Source organism: Rhipicephalus microplus, chromosome 8 (assembly GCF_043290135.1).
Source record: "Rhipicephalus microplus isolate Deutch F79 chromosome 8, USDA_Rmic, whole genome shotgun sequence".
Classification (NCBI taxonomy): domain Eukaryota; kingdom Metazoa; phylum Arthropoda; class Arachnida; order Ixodida; family Ixodidae; genus Rhipicephalus; species Rhipicephalus microplus.
Window position 1 is genome coordinate 91,473,258 of NC_134707.1, and position 13,559 is coordinate 91,486,816.

Consider the following 13,559-nt stretch of genomic DNA (forward strand, 5'->3'; position numbering starts at 1 on the left):
ATTATTATTATTATTATTATTATTATTATTATTATTATTATTATTATTATTATTATTATCTCAAGTCGATGAACTTGGCTATGCAATGGCATTTCCGTTTAGGGCAAGATTGTTCAGAGCGTACAAAAAAATTTCCAAAGAAGAATTTTCGGGAAATAGACAAGCAAATCAACTGGCTAAGCTATGTGACTCTGAAATTCGAGTAGGGAAAGGGTAAAGTAGTAATGAACCGACCCCCCAGTGCAAGTTCACCGATGCGCCAAACTTTTTCTTGAAGAACTCTCAAACAAAGGGTATCTGTGCTCCTTTGTGTGCACTTATATAGCCATTGAACTTAGCCTTCGCGAGGAGAAGGTTATTATGCAAGAGATATTTGAGGGGATACTTGTATGTTTCAACTCTCTAAGAAGGTTCTAGCAAATATATTTGCCCGAGCCCTACTTGTTCACCAGTATCAATGGCTCCCTACAGCAACTGGCGTTGGTCATGCCTTCTGATTGCTATAGTTGTCCCTTCAAATCTGGCGACTGAACAGACGGTAAGTTACCCACTCAATGTTTCTGGTTAATATGGTAATTGTTAGTTTGAGGTGTGGTTAATGTGATAGCAAATATAGCTTTTTACTAAGTAGAACAGCTTCACAAATTAGTACTGATAGGGTATCATTTCTAAAATTATCTTGGCTAAAATAGTAGTCTTGCATATCGAGAATTGCCAGTAATTTTTATTTTGCCAATATATTTTAATTTTGATGCCCTATCAGCACTACTTCTTGATGGTGTTCTTCTAATTAAATAGTTATACTCGTAAATAATATATATGTACATTTTGCGACAGATCGAAACAGGTGCACATGAAAGTCGTAAGTGGCGCATTTTCAACAGTGATCGTTCTGTGTACATGATAAAGGTGTATCCGTATGTTAAAACTGTGATGTTTTCTTTCAACCCCACGAAGGACATTCGAGCGAGATGTCTATGGCATTATGCACTACGGGAGCTGTCGAAGCAGCGTATTGTTGTACCTAGAGAAAAGTGCTTGCCTTGATTACAATAAAAGAATCAGAACTCAATCAAGAAAATATCACATTTTCCTTGAGCAGCGCAGGCGCCGATTCTGTATACAACTTGGAACAGGTCTCAATACAAACTTGCCTAAAAAGATTATCTTAAATTCATATTACTCTTGCTCCGTGATACCTCAGTCGACTGTTCCGTCAACACTGCTTCCTCGTATGGGGGGCTTGTAGTGATCAGTAAAAAAGAATTTATTCAGAAAAGATATCTATCACTAAATTTTAACATTGAAATTGTGAGCGGTTTTAACCCCGCACATTGGGATGCCTGGGCACACTACACATATGTATACAGATCTCAAAATAAACAGAACCCTCAGCGCATACAGTTTCTTTGTGAAAGTGATGTATCGACTGACCTCGTTAGGGACGACACAATTTATAAAGGACAGATGTGGCTTGTTTGAATTCTGTATATGAATAATAGGTTTTGATGAGTTTTCTTTGGCAAATGGTTCACATAATTTGTGCGTACACTGATGAATACGTGGGTCACACAGCCTGAGATCAGCCTATATATATATATATATATATATATATATATATATATATATATATATATATATATATATATATATATATATATCATTATATCTAGGCATCCAGAGGAGCACAAAATTGAATAGAAATGTTTTATAGTAACAGTGACAACAACTTGACGAATGTCACGTTTTTTGCGTCGATGCGTAGTTATCGTCACCTAAGTAATGATTCGGTACTAATAATGCATAAGCGAGACGAAATAATATACATAATATTGATTAGTATGAACAGTATCGAATATATTTCAAAATGGGTGCAAAGCCCAACTATTTCAAGCACTGCCAACACTGCTAAGCGATCATCGCCCGCAGTCTCGCTCCATCTTATGACGTCCCCCCACTAAACGCTGACGCAAGTTTCAGTTGCCATTTCGTCGGCTCACCGCGCACGTGTAAAGACACGTGTTCACCACCTCCATTGTCGCCACCACCGTCATCAGCCTATCTTATGACGTCCCCCCACTAAATGCTGACGCAAGTTTTATTGACATTTCATCGGATCGCCGCGCACGTGTAAAGGCACGTCTTCGCCACCTACATTATCGTCACCGCCGTCATGAGCATCGTCATGCGACGATGAAAACACTAGGAAAAATTAATTGACCATCACCCCGAAGGAAACCCTGGTGGAGTTCGAAGCAGCAGCGATGTGCAAGGCGTTGACCTTGTTGGAAATGAGCGTCGACGCGGCTGCTGAAAAAGCATTTTAAAGGATTGAACGTGGTGTAGCATTTACTCGAGTATACATTTGCTTGAGACGCAAAGACAGGGCCGGTGGGTTGGGTCTCGTGCAAGTGTCATCGCAGAAAAACAACCCGAGTGTTTCCACTCGACGTGTGCTTGAGGGTTGCGGGTAGTGGAGAGGGTGAAACGAGAGATAAGTGTGTTGCGAGCGAGTGAAGAAGCCGGCAGCTGCGGCCGCTGCGGCGAGCGTTGCTGCGGGTTAGGGAGTGATTGATATCAGCGTGCACTTGCGAGAAATCGTGCGAGGGGAATGTGACATGAACGCGCAACTGCGGCGTGACCTTCTTAGCCCCACTCCAACACCTGCAGAGAGGGCAACGCATTGCAGCACGTTCGTATGGACGAATGTGCCTATGGCGTTACACACGTGATTGAAAGTGCTGCTTTGCATGTAATACGGTAGCGGGGTTTTACCCGGCACGGCGAATCATTTTCGGTACCATCACCTACTGAGTGGGGCCCCTGAGGACCCATGCTTGGGCTACGCTGGCTAGTAAGGCTTACAAACGCTGCAAAGCAAGCGCGGTTACGACCAACCATGGTTGACCACGTTTAACTGCGGTTAGCGCCAATCATGGTTTACCGATGGTACACAGCGTGAAAGCATCCTCGGTTAAGGTGGCTAACCCCATCTGGCGTAGTACAATCACCAGAGCCACTTCCGTGAATATATAGGCACAGAATACATTCAGCAGCAACCCGGCATAAATGTCATATGTGCCTCCTAGTACATTCATGCAACGACTGGTACATCTTGTTCAGATTATCTATTTTCTTCCGGACTTGCTTTGGCGTAAATTACTCTGCGTCAAGCGGAAGCTCGGTGTTCCAATTGGTTGTAATTGCCGCGTACACCTTTGCATTGCGTTACGTGCTCCAAATAGCACTCAAATGATTTTCTCACACTCTTATCAGGCTTTACGCTTGGTTCGTGCCGGCTAGATTGTGCATTTTTCACGCGCGCTTGCCGTCTTGCACTCATCGGTGGTGAGCGCCGCCATTTTCTCGGTTATCTAACTAACAGATGTTGCAGAGCTTGGTTTCTTAAAACCACGGTTAGCGGCATAACCATGGTTTCATGTGCCGTGCAACATCAGTGAACCGCGATTAACGTAACCGCGGTTAGCGCAACTTTGCTTTAGACTGCCTGTGTAACAAAGGTATAACAAGGATATTACTTTTTCGTGATGGCCACAGCTTAAAATAGTCACATTTGCGCTCACGACAGTCCGACAAATCAGCTAAGGCAACACTACAAAACCGCAGGCTTCATGAACGCGCTGCGCAAACCAAGAGAAATGAAGCAAGTGAGGCCATTTTCACAAAGCCAGGCGTCCCCCCCCCCCATATGATGCCACATTTAGACACCGTGATTACAAAAATAAAATTTGCAGTCATCGCAGCTCGCTCATCATCCCTAAGCGCCTCAAGCAGGTTCTAAGAGCTCGCTGAACACGTGAAATGCTGTCAATCCAAAAACGCAGTCTTGAGTATTTAGGCGCTCTTTGCGCTCAAAATAGGATGACATTTACTTAACGAACGCCATTCATACTGCACTAAAATAACGCTTGCATACCAAGCAGTCGAATGAAAGCCACATCTCGAGCTTGAAATTTGGTGTCACTGCTTCTTTAGTTATGTCGTGGCAGATCCCACATTCTGTGGACTTTGATTTCAAGCAATCTGCGAATAGTCTCTGCGGAATTTTGTGTCTTTAAGGTAAGTTCTATGAAGTTTATAGATATGTTTTTGAATGTTTAGCAGTTGTGTGTGCAGCTTAGGATTTCGAGGCACGTCTACTGCACTGGTGTTTACAGGGTATCCAATATATATATATGTATTATGTCAGCACTGGTGTTTCAGTGCAGACGTCAGGAATGTAGAAGCAAAGTGAATTTTTTGTCGCATTATACAATTAGCATAATCAAGTTTCCTTAAAGTATTTTTGTGGGGTAGGACAACGCCTTTAAACAAGTTTCCGAGTTATAGGAATACATCTGTAATATTATCCAGTTTTTATGGATAGATGAATGATTGAATATATCCAGCTGCGCCCTTTAAGCTATAGGCTGCTCATGCCACCTAGTCATGAAGTCATGTACTATCACAATGTGCTGCAAGCTTGGATTTCACTCGCGCCTCGATTGTAGCCACCAATAAGTTAGCCTCGCCCTGAATATATCTACCCGCTTAAAGTCTAATTTGCCTTCACTATTCCGAAACCCCAATGTCTTGAAAAGTAGCGCGTCATTAACTCAGACGATAAGGTGAAGCCCTTTACAGAACGGTATCAAATGTTCTGCCATTTCCTCCTCGTCTCCACACTCACTACATAACACTAATGCTCCTTCGTAATTGGATCAGTACGCCTTGGTACGCAGTATTCCTGTTCTGGCCTATAACAGCACATATTTACCCCAAGAATTATCGTAGACTTTTTCCCTTGCAATTTCCTGCTTGAAAGTTTGGTAGGTTTCCAGTGATGATTTCGCAAGCATTCCAATCTTCCACATGTCTCTCCCTGTTTCATTAGCCTTCTTCTTAACCGATGTTTCCTTTTGACTTGGTATTCTGCTGTTTTCTAAATACTTGCTTGACAATTTTCGAGTTCGGTTGCTCCTTTTAGTATCAAAATTCTTCATGTACAAGTAGCTGAAAACTTGCTAGCCCAACGCTCCTTTCCCATTTTTCACAATCGCTCCTCAAACTCTATCTTGCTGCTTGCTAACCTGCACTCAAACGATGTCCATTCATATCACCCTGTATCCCTTGATTTTGGTATAGCCGTGTGTTCCAAAAGCAAGTCTACTTATGCGACGTTGTTTAATTTTCAATTTTGCTTGAACCTCTGACTTCATACTGAAGACTGCATTGCGAAACGTCTAACCTGGAACTATGACGCCTTTCCAAATGTCTCTGAGTGAATGTCTTTGAAATCTAAAAAAAAACGCAGCATAAATGTCTGTCCCTTTCACAAACCGTGCCAAACGAGCAACCATCACATGAATATTCTTCGCCTTCTCATCTATTTTATTACCGTAAGCATAATAAATCTTTGGAACAACTTTGAATTTAAATGACCAGCGGTTATCCTGTCTACGCGCTACATGCCCTGCCCATGTCCATTTCTTCTTCTTGATTTCAGCTATGATATCCTTAACCCCCCTTTGTTCCCTAATCCACTCTGCTCTCTTCTTGTCTCTTAAGGTTACACCTACCATTTTTCTTTCCATTGCTCGCTGCGTCGTCCTCAATTTAAGCTAAACCCTCTTTGTAAGTCTCCAGGTTTCTGCTCCGTAGCTAAGTACCGGCAAGATACAGCTGTTATATACCTTCCTCTTGAGGGATAGTGGCAATCTACCTGTCATAATTTGAGAGTGCTTGCCGCTGGTCATTAAGGGTAACTGACTGGATTCCCAGAGAAGGGAAGCGGGTTAGGGGGAGACAGAAGGTTAGGTGGGCAGATGAAATTAAGAAGTTTGCGGGTATAAATTGGAAGCAGCAAGCACAGGACCGGGTTAACTGGCGGAACATGGGAGAGGCCTTTGTCCTGCAGTGGACGTATTCAGGCTGATGATGATGATGATGATGATGAGGATGATGATGAATTTAAATGATTGCGTAATTACTGCAATAAAAAGCCAGCCTTGACTCTCAAAACTTCCATTAGACAAGGGCTAATTACAACAATTTCGGGAGTTCACCTATAAGAGCGCACCTAACTGATAATCTGTTTTTTTAGGATACCACTTCAGCGTCAACCACTCCACGCAGCGGGGTATGGACGTGGCCAATAGTGGTAAGAAAATCAAATGAGCTATCCTACTAATCTGTGGAAGTTCACTGAAAAACTTTCATCCTGGTTCATAAAGTGACAGGCACTGAGTAAGACAAGGTCACCGTTATTTTACTCAATGTCAAAACGATGTGCATTGTACTGATATATGGTCGAGCCTAGCACTAACAATTTCCTCCAGATATGCCTGCACAGCGTTTCAAAGGTGCTTGTGCTATGCCTCAACGAAGGTACAGTTGTCGTTACATCAATCAGAGTTCAGTCGGTGTAACGCGTTAGAACCTTCACATTGGGGTTTCACTGTCAAGTAGCACATCCGGTCACGGAAGCATTGGGTAGTGCTAAGTCCGACCCTTTTGCGCCATTGCTGGGCAACTAAATGTATACTCCCCGCAAGTAGGACGCGCCACAGCACCGCTGTGAAGTCGTTGCTGGGTCACTCGGCAGAACGACGGCGAGTGACGGAAAACATGAGCAAATGCAACGTGCTACGAATAAATGCTGCACTTGGCCTGCGTTGCAAATGACTACGACTTCAACCACGTGAGCAATAAAGTTCAGTTGTAGGAATCATTGTAGCTGTTCTAACAAGCAAAACATCAAGACCGCGGGATACGGGCCATCGCGAATGCGTTGGGTAAGCGAAGAACTCATATTCTTCACAGCCATTCACATGACAAAATATTATAATGAAAGTCTTCTGCTATTGTTTTGATTGGCCTTCGCAGATAACCCATGGTAACCTTGACGATCGAACTCGAAAGAGCCCCTGACCGTTGTGCGCTTCAATGTGTGCTTGGGAAGAAGACGAAGTTTTTCCTGAGTGGAATGCTGGTTTCAGTCTTTGTTATTTTTTCTCGTTTTCTTTGGTGCTTGTGAAAGACGCCGTTCTTCTGCCTGCGGAAATGGACGTAAAATCACCAGGGCCTCCACCCATACGTTCCGCATCGTCTGTGGCCACTCTAAGAAAGCGCTCCGGCCACCCAAGTGACATCGACAGTGAGGACACGCTGATTTACTATACGGCCAGTGATGAGAGCTCCGATGAAAGTGACTTTCTGCCCGTGGCAAGACACAAGGCGATGAGGAGGCTGCTTACGACATCTCCTTCCCAAAGTAAGGCTACCACGAATATTCAAAAGCCACCGGTTCACACTATTTTGTTTGTCCCGCTGAATGCCGCTGACAGCATGAACCGACTTAATTGCCAGGTCACGTCTATGTCACCTGAAGTGCTCGTTCCGGGACAAATAACAGACGTGAGAATCAATGGCCGCAAGAACGTTCTGGCGATAGACGTTACGCAACGTACTGCTCTTGACGTATTGACCAAGGTGAATGTGCTGGGGAACATCAACGTACGTTCTTTCGTACCAGATGGCAAGGACTGTAGGGTAGGCTTTATCTACGACGTCGACACTTCTATCAGCGATATTGATTTTCCCACTCTAATCAAACCAGTGACGGAAGCTACTATAATCTTGCAAGCCCGCCATCTCGGGAACTCACGATGCGTGAAACTAGTTTTCAAGGGTGACAGCCTCCCAACTCAAGTAAGAGTTGGTCATTTTCGACACACAATACGGCGTTCATGCCGAAACCTCTTCAGTGTCGGAAGTGCTGTAAAATAGGACACGTGAGTGCTGTTTGCACAAGTTCTGCTGTGTGCTCCCGATGCTCGGAGTCGCACAACACGGAAGCCTGCCAGGCAGAACATCGCAAAGGCGGCAATTGCCAAGGTCCTCACGAGGCGTCATCAAAGCAGTGCCCAAATGTGAAGAAGGAGATGCAAGTGCTGAGGCAGATGGCCAGAGACGGTTCAACCCACAGGGAGGCTGCTGACAAAGTGCGACGTTGGCGTTCACGCCATAAGAAAACTACTAGGACATCCTCTGCCAAGGCCAGGGATACACCGCTACCCCATATCACGCACTCACCACCACAAACATCAACAAGTGCCAACAACAAGCATCCTCAGAAAGACGCAAGAAACATTGACCCTGACGCGTGGCCAGCGCTGCCGTCAGTGACACCGCCAGTAGAGCCGCAGCATCGCCCACTAAAAACTACTTCAGAGTGAGTAGGTCATGACAGTCAAGATAACGAAATAATAGACGTGATTAAGACCCTCGTGAAGACAATTCGAGTACTCCTGAATATTATTCAGACTCCGGCTGCCCACAGCGCTCTTCAAATATTGGATGCTTTGAATCCGGTGCTATCAAATCTAGAGAAGCACCATGGTTCTTTCTCTGCAGCCCTTACGTAAACAAGTGAAAGAGGCATCAATTTTTCAATGAAATGCCCGAGGTTTTAAACACCGCATTTCGGATTTTCGACCATTAGTTTTCAAGAATCAGTTTCCAATTATCGTAATTTGTGAACCGTGTCTTCACAATGCTATACGACTTTCTAAATACCAGGCTTTCAGATCTGCAACCCGTAAAGAAACCAGTAAGGTCATTGTTTACATCAGGTGCGAACTCACATATTTGAGCATCCAGTAACACTGGACGACAGCAACCAATACGTGTGCCTGACAGTTAAGTGTCAGAACGTTAACTTCACGCTAGTGGCAGTATATATTTCGCCTTCAGGCCGCTTCGACTCAGCAAGATTAAGCGCCATTATACCAGCGACACCTGGGCCATGGATTATTACCGGTGATTTTAACGCTCATCACCCCTGTGGGGAAGCCAGAAGATGGACCGTCGGAGAAGAAATGTGTCCTCTTTTGCATCTGACCACTAACTATAATGTTTAAATGACGGCACTCCTACGTTTTTGCGGCGTCTGACATATAGTAGCTGTCTCGACCTAACTTTTGTGTCAAGTAGCCTAAGTACCACGGTGCAGTGGTTGCGGACAATGAAACGCGTGGCAGCGACCACAGCCCCACCTATATAAAGATCAAGGGGCTAAGCAAGTCGCAAATTGCGCCCGCTTCACGGATAGACTGGTCAAAGTACAGATCATCCACAGAGAAGCAATGCGAAAGAAACCAAGAAGGTTCTCTTGAAAGCCTAGAAGGTGTAATGAAGGCCACTATCCAAGAGGCACCGTTTAATTGTGGACCTTTGCCAGATGTTTGCAAATATGAGGTGAATTTGGAGCGACTTCGCGCAATCTGTCGTCACGCCGAATGACGTTATAGGCGCACAAAATCCATCTACGACTTGAGGGAAGCGAGACGTCTACAAAAGAAGATTCAACGTCGAATCAATGCACTACAGTCGCTGCGATGGAAGTCACTATGCGAGTCGCTCGATCCCCACAAACCTCTTTCGCAAATATGGAGAATAATCTCCGGCCTACGAACATTGCCACAACAGCATCGTCCGTTCCAATTCCTTGCTCTCCACCAAAGCCGGCGTGAAATCGATGTAGCGGAAGACTTCTATGCCAGGGATGCAAACAAGGGGTCCGGGATAAACATGAGTAACCTACGAAACGCGCCGGTGTCCAGAGACACTCAGACGGACAATATGTTTTCTCTAGAGGAGCTTCAGGCAGAATTGGCAGCATGCAAGCGCTCGTCATCGCCTGGACCCGATGGAGTCACTTACATGGCCCTTGCTAACCTTGGACGAACAGCTTGGCGTGCCCTTCTAGCTGTATACAATGACTCGTGGAGCAACGGCTTGGTTCCTTCTTCGTGGAAGTGCAGCCGCCTTGTGCCCCTGCTCAAACCAGGCAAATCGCCTCTGGACATGGCCTCCTATCGCCCCATCGCGCTTGCCAGCTGTTTTGGAAAGGTGATGGAGAGAATGGTGCTGACTCGCCTGGAGTGGTACTTGGAACGTAACCTATAATACCCCGATGCTTTGACCGGCTTTCGACGTGGACGGTCTTCCATAGACAATGTTGTTGATCTTGTCACGTCTCTACAACAGCAGAAAAGCCTAAAGAGATTATCAGCGGCACTTTTCTTGGATACTAAGGCTGCATATGACAATGTACTACATGAAACGATCCTGCACGCCTTGGGCAGCATTAGATTGGGAGGCCGCGTTTGCCTATAGATCTACAGCTATTTGAAGAACAGAAGCTTCTTTGTTCAGACAGAAGATGGCGCAACAAGGAAACACTATACTTATCGCGGAGTACCTCAAGGTGGGGTCCTAAGCCCTATACGTTTCAACCTTGCGCTCATCGGCCTCGTTGACGTCCTGCCACACTCCGTACATCTGTCGATATACGCGGACGACATCTGCATCTGGGCATCAGGGGTCACGCGTCTACATGTACGAGCCAGGCTTTCGACAGTGGCTACACTGACGTCAAACTACCTTCAAGGACGAGGACTTGAGCTGTCATCTAGAAATGCTCACTGGTTGCGTTTACGCGCAAGACAATAGAGAGTTTTAATACTGCGGAATGGTGCTGCGTACGCATCACGCAAGCGCCTTGCGTTACGTGACGTCGTTTGCCACTAATCGGCTTTTAGTACGCCGTAGTACCCGCGTACGTAATGAGCGTGAAGCGTGTTGCGCCATCTGGTAGATCAAAATAGAAGCACGTGTTGTTCACAGCCAATGTGAGCCAATCCAAGTGTTGTAGCCAGATTATGGCCATATTTTAGGCCACCCCTATCAGAAAAATTACCATAGTGGATACTGGAAAACATGGTGGGCGTAGTGAAAATAATAGTGGGCATGGTGGAAATTATAGTGGGCATGGTGGAAATTATGATGGCTATGGTGAGACGTAGTAGAAAATATGGTGGTTATGCCGGGACATACTGGGTGGTATGGTGTACAGATGACGGGTAAAGTGGAAATGATGGTGGAAAGCAGAGGCTAGATAGTGGGCAATAAAGGGACACTCTGCCCACCATTGCGATAATGCTGGGAAGCCCTAAGCATATGGTGGATGGTGCTTATTATGGTGGAGAACATGGTGTACCAAGCTGAGAAACTTTTCCGACCAATGCGATAATGCTGGGAAGCACTAAGCAGATGACGGGTGCTGCTTTTTATTTTTTGTGGCAGCTCGTCACGGTGATTCTGACGTCATTTCGCGCTCAAGTGTTGCCGACCCTGCAGCACCCACCATACCCATCATGCGCCATGGTGGGCGTTTCCCACCATTCACCCACTAAATTAATCCACTATAATGGTGGGTGGTGGTTAACACCATGCCCACCATTCGTTTTTTTCCGATAGGGACAGAGCCGGTCGGTGCCTTCCTTCGATGCCACATTTTACAAAACGAAGTCTCGCGCTTTCGCGAACTTGTTCGAGAGCAGCGCGATCACCTCATACGTAGCACGCACGCATCTCATGCGTGCGTACGTAGCAGCTGCGTATGTAATGCGATACGTGCGCGTTGCGGTCTGCGCATGCGCACTACGCAGTACGTTGCGTCCTTACGTACGCAACGCCGCCACGTACGCAGCGTACACAGTACTAAAACTCTCTAATGACACCATACCGCATCAGAATTAATGGAAACACGATCAACTATCAAAAGACTCACCGTTTCCTGGGAGTAATAATAGATCGTGACTTGTCTTGGAGCCCTGATATCGCTTACATGAAGAAGAAACTGACCATGATCACCCACGTCCTAAGGTTTCTTGCGGGAAAATCATGGGGTGCATCAGTACGAGCCATGCTTCAACTGTATGCTGCACTTTTTCTTTGCTTCATGCGCTACAGCCTACCTGTGTTGGCAAGGCCCGCATACCAAACGCACACGTCTTCCAGTCATCACAAGCTCAAGCACTGAGAATATGCCTCGGGCTGCCGACATGCGCATCCTCAGCAGCGACTGTCGCAGTCGCTTATGAACACCCTATCACAACCTACATTCGTGTCAATGCTTTAAGAACGCACATAAGACCTGCCACCCGGATTCAATCGCATCACCTCGCCTCCCTTGCAACTTCCAGGCCATGCTCTGCGTTTTGCTCTATTATTGCCCGCATCGCACGGTGATTCCCACGAACTTCACGCACGCAGCAAGACCGTCGTTACCATTGGGGTATCTACATCCACTGGAAGCCCTGATAACCATCCCCGGAATGCAAAAGAACAAAATTTTGTCAAATTTGGCCCTAAAACAAACAACAATACTGTTTCTGCATGAGAAACACAGTGGACGCAATCACATTTACACGGATGGGTCAGTCACTTCAACAAGTTTAACAGGCGCAGTGGTAATTCCGGAAAAATTCATCACGATAAAGTTTAGGACCTCGCATCTGACATTATCCACGGCGGCAGAACTCGCCGCCATTCGTGCCGCTCTGGAGTTCTTAGTTGAAAAACCGCAACAGACATGGTCAATATTCTCCGACTCCAAAGCAGCTCTCCAGGTCATTGGCTCGCCATATCGTCATGGACCAAACGAACAGCTAATTGCTAAAATACGACTGCTTTATCACCGGGCAATAGAGAAACAACATGACATAGCGTATCAATGGATACCAGGCCACTGCAGCATTGATGGAAACGACCGTGCAGATGAAGCAGCCCGAACTACTATGATGATGCCCCTTGTGTAGCTATACCATTATCAAGAACGGACGCCGCTGCAAGGCTTCGATCACTAGCACGAGAACTGACACTCGCTCAGTGGAATTCACCGGCATTCACCAACGTCCGGCTTCATAATTTGGACCCACACCTACAGCTCCGTCTTCCATCAGGAATAACCAGAGCAGAGGAAACACTTTTGTGCCATCTGTGAATCGGGGTGGCCTTTACGAATGCTTATTCGTTTCGAATCAGAATGGCCAGCAGCCCGACATGTGACAACTGTGGCTGCGCAGAGACTTTCTCCCATCTTCTCTGCGAGTGTCCTCGCTTCAGTGTGCAAGAAAAGAACTGTAAAAAGCTTTAGATAGAATAGACAATCGCCGATTGTCGGAAGAAAGGGTATTAGGACACTGGCCGAGACCGTCCTCTGCACGCAAGGCATTGAGAGCGTTGTTGCGCTTTCTGCGGGCAAGTGGTCTTAGAGACAGACTGTAAGCAGCATCGTGTATCGTCTGATGACCTTTTCTCAATATCTCTTTTCTCTCATCCTTTATCCTCCTTACCCCCTTCCCCAGTACAGGGTAGCCAGCCGGTCTGAGAACTGGCTAACCTCCCTGTGCTTCCTCATTTATTCCTCCTCCTGTTGTGTGCAGACCGTTGTCGCTAGCGATAAACATCCCGCACAAAGTGCCCTGCCATCTTTTGAACTGCCGTTCAAATGGTGTCTAGTGATGACCGTGATCATCACTAGACAGCATTTGTTTAGCCAGCATGCCTAGACAGCATTTGTCTACACAGCATGGTGTCTAGTGATGACCATGGTCATCACTCGACAGCATGGCAAGCATATGTTTTAATGGCTAACACCTGCGTGAATACTTGTACGAGCATCACAGAAGTACTAAAGAATGTAGTGAATT

At 46.0% G+C, this 13,559-nt stretch overlaps 1 protein-coding gene across 4 annotated transcripts in view; it reads left to right on the forward strand.

Moving 5' to 3' along the window:
• The first annotated feature begins 332 nt into the window (after positions 1-332).
• LOC142769241 (uncharacterized) overlaps positions 333-13,559 on the forward strand; it is a 93,274-nt gene continuing 80,047 nt past the window's right edge. Inside the window, exons 1-2 of one of the 4 annotated variants that reach the window (XM_075872313.1) lie at positions 334-538; positions 6,104-6,160. In XM_075872313.1, the coding sequence (XP_075728428.1) occupies positions 458-538; positions 6,104-6,160 (138 nt within the window). In that variant the 5' untranslated portion in view covers positions 334-457. Of the gene's footprint in view, positions 539-6,103; positions 6,161-13,559 lie in introns of all 4 variants that reach the window. The other 3 variants (XM_075872315.1, XM_075872316.1, XM_075872314.1) reach the window with 3 other exon arrangements.